The 7,566-nt window shown below is 35.6% G+C and overlaps 1 protein-coding gene across 1 annotated transcript; it reads right to left on the bottom strand.

Moving 5' to 3' along the window:
* Positions 1–2,997: 2,997 nt before the first annotated feature.
* LOC118044963 (putative receptor protein kinase ZmPK1) lies at positions 2,998–5,675 on the bottom strand. Its single transcript, XM_035053428.2, has one exon. The coding sequence runs from the start codon at positions 5,577–5,579 to the stop codon at positions 3,126–3,128; it is 2,454 nt and encodes an 817-aa protein (XP_034909319.1). The 5' UTR covers positions 5,580–5,675; the 3' UTR covers positions 2,998–3,125.
* Between the last annotated feature and the right edge of the window lie 1,891 nt (positions 5,676–7,566).

The following is a 7,566-nucleotide window of genomic DNA, read 5'->3' as shown; positions in this document are numbered from 1 at the left end:
TCCTTATCCTTGATTTGGTTTATCTAAAACCGGTTTTACCCCCCTCTCCCAGCTCTGCATCACTGTTGATTGAGAAATCAGCAGCGAAACTGCATCGCTGTTGATTTCTGCCTCGACAGCGAAAACTGCATCGCTGCCGATCCAGAAATCGGCAGCAGAAATTGCGTCGCTGCCGATCAAGAAATGGGCAGCGAAAAACTGTGTCGCTGCCAATTTTTGTATCGGTAATGAAGGCTACGTCGCTGCCAAATCCCGAATCGGCAGCGAAAACTGCATCGCTGCCGATTTCTGCATCGGCAGCGAAAACTGTGTCACTGCCGATTCTGCATCGGCAGCGAAAAATGCATCATCATCTCTCTCTCTCTATATATATATATAATATATATACTTTTTTTTTCCTTTGAGTGTTTACAATAAATATCCAAAATAATTTTCTAGGAATAATAAGTCATTAAACATCTTTGAAAGAAGCCTTGATTATAATCAAGGACATTTCAATTTGTTTACTCCACAGTTTACAAGCCGTGAGAGCATGAAACACTAGGAAAAAAATAGGCTTTTAAAACGCTCTGAATTTCCTTAGATTTCTAAATTTTTATCCCTCCTCCTTGCGATTTACGAGTCGCAAATTCTTGAAATACTAAGGGAAAAATGAGCTTTTAAAGCATATGGAATCTCCTTGGATTTCTATCTTAATAAGTTTAGTCTGAATCAAACACGGATTTCAAGATATCTACATTGGTTCTCCTTGGTACTTTATAGACACATCTAAGGGTGTGATCCACATTGACCAAGGTTTTTTTTCTTTTTAGACTTTCAGTTCGAGTTTGTTCATCATAGGAAAATGTATCCTAGGAAACTGATGGGATTAGAAAACACCAACACCATAGCAATTATAAGGCCAACCAAACACCAAACAATTTACTTTAGATAGGGCGTACTAGAAGTGCTAATACCTTCCCTTTACGCAACCAGTCCCTTGCCTTAGAATCTCTGAAAGACCAGTTAAGTTTTCTAGCGACCAAAATACTAGGTGGTGACTCCTTTACATAAAAAAAAAAAACCAAAATCAATTGAGGATCGACGCGCTCCACCGCAAGTGTGCCACCAGTAAAAAAAGCCTTGAATTCAAAATCCTCAAATCCCTAAAATCAGAACCGATGGGCACATTTCTCTTCTTCTCTCTTCCTCCGCAACTAAACTTAAGGAAGGAAATAGAACAAAACTTGAAGATGCTATAATGTTGTTTTGAAGTCAATGGAGTGAGAGGTCTTTTTCAATTTTGCTATAGGATACGACACTGGTAGTGGAACTGTATACACACACCCAGGGAAAGGGCGGAACAAGAAAGCTTAGAAATGCTTCATCCAAGAAAAATAAGAACTCAGGTAAGGCACTTTTAAGTCACTTTCTATGTTAGTGTCACTTTCTGATGGCAACAAAATTATTTTCTGTAAATATGTTCAATGACTAACTAAAAGGAAAAAACAAAGTAATTGTTGAAATTAATGTTCTGAACACAGTATTTCTTTAGCCTGTGATTGTCTTTGTGTTTTTCAATTAGAGTGTATATGATCACTGATGTTTTTGCCATATGGTGCTGGAACAAATAACATCATTTAGCTTCTATATACACAAAGCGCGCGCACATATTTCAATTCAGTCTTCAAACCTCCTAACTCACTTCCAATCACGGAAAATTGAATACACTGATGGTTCGTAATATGTACAAGATCTTTGCAAGTTTTTTGTGATCGCAAGTTTTGCAAGTTTGACGACTGAATTGAATATCATAAATTAATGGATGGGGACTAAACTAGACTATTGAGTTTGACATTTCAAGGCCTGAAAATATGGTCTTGCCAGTTTTGGTCCTTTGGGTGGTTGGATTATCAAACCCAGCTCAACCTTGACCTGGCCAAGGGCCTGGAAGGTTCACTGAGGTACCATGGTCTTTCAAATGAAAAATATATTATTTATTTACTTTCAAAACATTTATTGGATTATTACATGTAAAATACTCAAAAACAGGTCATAATAAGATGTATACAAATCATTTGGTATCATTAAACATCCTCCAAATACTAATTAGAGATGGGTTATTTAAGGTATCCACAGTTTGTTTTCTCGTGCTTTTCTGGGAAAAACTAACATTTCTTTATTGTCACTTGCAATACTGTGGAAAACCCTTTCTCTAATTGAACCTGAGAAGCATTTGATATTTTGATTGGTTTTTTTGTGGCGTTTGATCTTTTCCAAAGCTAGATGATTTTGATGATATTATTAAAAAACTTGTGCTCCATATGAGGTTCCAAGCGCTATTAAAGACATGATATTCATAAGTTGCCAAACACACATATGTAATCTATGTGTATATGTCTTCCATATGTTCCTAGAAATGAGCCTGGTCGTATGGTCTGTTTGTATCTGTGATAAGTAATGTATATCCTGGTGTGTACATATTTCAAATCTGGAACTGAGCCAGAACTCTGTGCTCAGCCTCAGGACACCAAATCTGTTGATTTTCATGTCCGCAAATTCATCTGCTTCAATGAGTGATCTTTTTATGTTGATGATAGAAAAATTAAAATGCTTTTGCCTCTTATGATTCAGAGAAGCCAAAAAATGAATCTGCTTCAGATACGCTTGCTGATGCTGTGGATGACAAAAAGTTAAGTCAATGTTTATCAGAACATTGCAGATAACGTTGTCCCCCGAATGTTTGTAATTGTGTCCTCTACATTGGAGAAACTTTCGCAAGATAAATTTTGGCCACAGGAGCTGTTTGTTTAATTCTTTGCTGCACCAATGTAGAGGACACAATTACAAAGCTAAAGCCACGGTTGCCTCAAGCAAACACCAGCCCGAACTCCGTCAGTGAGTACTAAACCATTTTGTTTATTTCCGGTTGAGACATTTTCAAATTCAACAGAAAATCATGGTAATTTGAGGTTGACATTTTCAAACTAAATCATGTCAGGTGTGTGATGCTGTAGGTAAAATTTTAACAACATGAATGTTATTCGATGACAGAAGCACAAAATTACCTTAGAGCCAAAACTCCAAAAGGAAACTACTTGACAAATTACAATTTGAAGCAAATACCGACTGTCCAAAAGCTGGGTTTAAGATTCATCTAGACATTCTAAGAGAGCTTGGACTACTGAATCCATTGTTGGTCTCATGTTTCTATCTTCCTCTACACAAGACATGCCAAGTTCAACAATCGTTGTTGCTTGGCTCCTGCTAAACTGACCATTCAATCTTGGATCCACTACTTCTTCTATCCAAGAGGTCTCTCCGCACTGAATTTTCCTTTTCACAACTCTGACAAACCTTGTTAGATTTGATTCATCATGCTCTTCCCTGTCCTCTATGACCCAATTTGAGAGCGGGATTCCTTTCACAATCTCTAGAGCCACAACTCCATAACTATAAACATCAACTTTTGCAGTGATAGGAAGATTTGTAGCCCACTCTGGAGCCATGTAACCCTTGGTTCCTCGAATCCGAGAGAAGTCGGAGCTATTATCACCCCTCTGAGACAACTTGGCAAGCCCAAAATCTGCAATCTTAGGTTCAAATTCACTGTCCAAAAGAATATTTCCTGGCTTCACATCACAATGCATGACCCATTCTAAACACTCGTGATGAAGATAAGCCAAGCCCTTAGCTATCCCTAAGGCCGCTTTAAACCTGTCTTTCCATTCAAGAAACGTCGGGGAGAATAGATGCTTGTCCAGTGATTGATATTCCATGTACTCATAGACTAGGAGTCTGTGTTTGCCCTCTGAACAGAACCCCCACATTCTCACCAGGTTCATGTGATTCATTTTTCCAATTGTGCTCACTTCTGCCCAAAATACATCTTCCCCTTGGTACATATTTTCCAGTCTCTTCACAGCTACAACCCTTTCATCGGTCAAAATGCCCTTATACACGGCTCCAGAACCTCCCCTTCCCAGCTCTTCCTTGAAGTTATTCGTCGCCTTCTTGAGCTCAGTGTAAGTAAACCTCCTAAATGGACTTAATACCAGATGATATCCGTCTTCCGCCAAATTTGGCGAACCACGCTTTCTGAAAAGAAACCACCAACCTGAAACTACAAAGAGAATTTCAATAAATCCAATGGCAGAAGCAAATGAGTAGAAATAAACCCATCTCGTCCTCTTAGTGTTGAAGTTATACATAGAAGGAGAACCGATCGTTGTTTCTGATTCAGCAGACTGGCAAATGAGGTCAGTGTCATTAAGAATACCTAGTTGAGATGTCTCAAAACTAACTGGCAATCTCAGATATATATTGCCTGGAAAACTTGGGGACTGGTAACCATTGAAAAGCACGCCTTTTGTGAGGCAACGTCCTAACCCATCTAGCCTATAGCTAAATGCTTTACACCGATAATCCCCCAAGCAGAGCTTCATGCAGGAGTCGAATGTAGTGGATGCACTGAAATTAAGATCAAATCCCCAGTAATCTACATGGGGCAACAGCACAAACTTTACTTGCTGAGACTGTGAAAGAGTGCTGTTGAACATAGGCTTGCAGCCTTTATTCCAATTACCAGGCTCAGTGATCTCATAGCCAGGTGGGCATGAACACTTGGGGTCTGGTGTATTTACACAAATCGAGTTTATCCCCCAAATTCCATGAACATTACAAAGCTGAGAAAGAGCTTGCCATGATATCACCCACAATCCAGTTTCATTGTTCAGGCTATAAAGCCTGAGATTCCCATCATGATCCATTGTTAGCCTCCTTTTGATCCTTAATAAACCCGTGTCAGGAGCGCTGAACTGGAGATGATCACTAGATATAAAGTGGCCCATTTCATCAAAAACTGCAGTTCTGCTGCTATTATAATTTGTTCTACCATTTCCGAACACATCAAAATCAGGATTAGGCCAGTATATGCTTGAAATATCAGGACCATCATATATCAACCTCAGCACATTATCATTATCAAAAAAGAAACTAAAATATCCAGAGGCATAAGACCCGCTATGCAATCTAGCAACCAGCTTTGTCCTCTTTGTAAATAACTGGTTTGGAAGAAGTGTATCAGTAGGAAAATCAAAGCTTTGCCATAGAATCTTACCACCAGGGTCTTTAAGAACAAGGTTACCAGTGTCCAGAAGCTCTGCTCTTCCAACATCAGTGGAGGTGGTGTTAGTCTCCCATATGATGGATTCATCAACATCTGTCAAGACCATAGCACCGTCTCGTCGTAGAGAAACTCTTGAACCTCGGCCATTAGCAGGCCTGTCTCTGTTGGCCATCCAAACCACAGTCCTGTCCTTGGAATTGGTGAACCAAATAGAGAACCAATAAGCATTTTGTCCCATCCCATAGAATCCACAAGAGAATATTTTATCTGGTGAGATAAGGATGTCTGAATCATCTTCTACTGATAGAGATGAACCTCTTCGCAAAACGTTCTGGGCACTTGAAGTTGAAAGAAACAAGAACAAAACAGTGAGGAAACAGTTTTTTTTTGGAGGGATTGAAGTTTGAGAACTCCCCATGAGGCCCAGGATTGGCTTGCAACTTGTATGTTGTTTGGTAAGAACAATTATCATCTATAGGTCTCCCAAGGGGGGCAAAGTCATCCTGCCATTGTCACTTTTCTACATTTAGATCAACAACAACCTCTTGAATGATTTTTTTATGAGCAATTTGCTCAAAAGGCTATCATGTCTATTATGCACTGGCTGAATCATATTATTATAAGAATATAAATCTCTCTCTCCAATCTTAAATTAATAATTCTTATATTCAAATATGCAAGTGGGAGAATTTTAATTCCTTCCGTACTGTTCAAGAGAAAATAAGAGTCAGATAAAATAGGAGTCAGATACTTGTTTAGATGTGAAACGCGGACCAGTTTTTCAAAGAATTACAGCGATGGTTTGTTTTTGCATTAACACTTACTTTCTATAAGTGGTTTAAAAAATTTTATTTTAAAAAATATTAAATTAATATTTTTAAAATTTTAAAATTTTAAAATAGTTTTCACGTACTAATATATATATAAAAAAAAATCAATATAGTTTTAATTAAAAAATACTTTTAAAAATTACTCTACACTATAATATCATACATTCATGGCCATTATTCCTATTTTCACTTTGAAGTTTTGTGTCCAAAAAGTTCTTACAGGCTAGAAGAAGGATCCAAGTCCAAGTCGACTCTGGGTCAGAATGGGAAAAATCTATGTGCCAAACTTTAAATGATACCAAGGGAAGAACATGCAGGACAAAAGCTAACGTGTATTGTCTTCCCTCGACTTGAAGCCACCTAACATATTATGTAATAAAATACAATAATGATAAGATTATTTTCTTCAGTGTTATATTGCAAGTTGGATTGAATATTTTTTTCATATAAAAGATTTTAATATATTTAGGTATTATTAATGTGTTTTTATAGTAAAAAATAATTTTAAATATATGAGAATGATGTGATGTGATCTTATTGATTTAAAAAGACCGAAAAGCAACTCAAATAACAGTAAAACTAAGGTTTGACTAATAATATATATTTAAGATAAGATTTTATTTTTATATAAATATTAAGACAACAAAATAATGGATCAATTCGGGTCAATCCGGGTGAACAAGCTAATCCACATGCCAAGTCATGATATATGATAACCCCATGGAAAATAAATAAAAACAAATTATAAAATTTAATTTTCAAGAAACTCAATATTGAATGATGGAATTTAGAAAAATAACCTCTTAAAAATAGAACAAAAATATAACTCAAGTCAACTCGGGTTAAGATATCAAACTTATGAGTTAGATTATTAGACCTGAGATAACCTAATAGAAAGAAAATTAAAACAAATTATGAAGTTCAATTCTTAATCAACTAGCATTTAGGGATGAAATTGAAAACAAAAGAATTAAAAAATAGGAAAAAAAAACTCTAGTCAACCCGGGTCATGAAATGAAGATAATCTCATTGAATTCAAACCAAAACAAATCAAGAAATTTAATTCCGAATCAACCCACTATTGAAGGATGAAATTGAGGGAAAAAAATAAGAAAAAGGAAGAATAACTTGAGTAAACCAAGTCAAACTCGTGGTCCGGGTCATGAGAGTGACATAACTTTATAAAAAAAAAATTGAAAAAAAAAATTTGAAATTCAATCCCTAATAAATCTAATATTACATAATGAAATTGAAATTTTAAAAAGAAGAAGAAGAAGAAAAATATAGATGGGGAATAAAACAAAAGAAGGGAAAATAAGATACTATTCAAGTAAATAGTGTTTTGTGAGGAGATATATAATAAAATCACGTCCTCTTTTTTTGGTTAACTTTTGATTCATGAAAAAATCATAAATATATTTAGTTAGAAATGAATTTTAATTTAAATAAAAATTTATTATGAAAGCAAGTTACAAATTTTAACATATGAATTCTAACTTATACTTTTAAAAAAATAATAATTTAAATTATTTTTATTAAAAATGCTTCAAATTTAAAATTTAACTTTTTTCTATGCAAGTTATTTATAAAAAATAATTTTGATTAAAAGTCATGCTAAGCCAAATTTTC

The sequence above is a fragment of the Populus alba genome, chromosome 16, assembly GCF_005239225.2.
Source record: "Populus alba chromosome 16, ASM523922v2, whole genome shotgun sequence".
Classification (NCBI taxonomy): Eukaryota; Viridiplantae; Streptophyta; class Magnoliopsida; order Malpighiales; family Salicaceae; genus Populus; species Populus alba.
The sequence above is the reverse complement of the archived record's forward strand: the minus strand, read 5'-3'. Positions and strand labels throughout refer to the sequence as shown.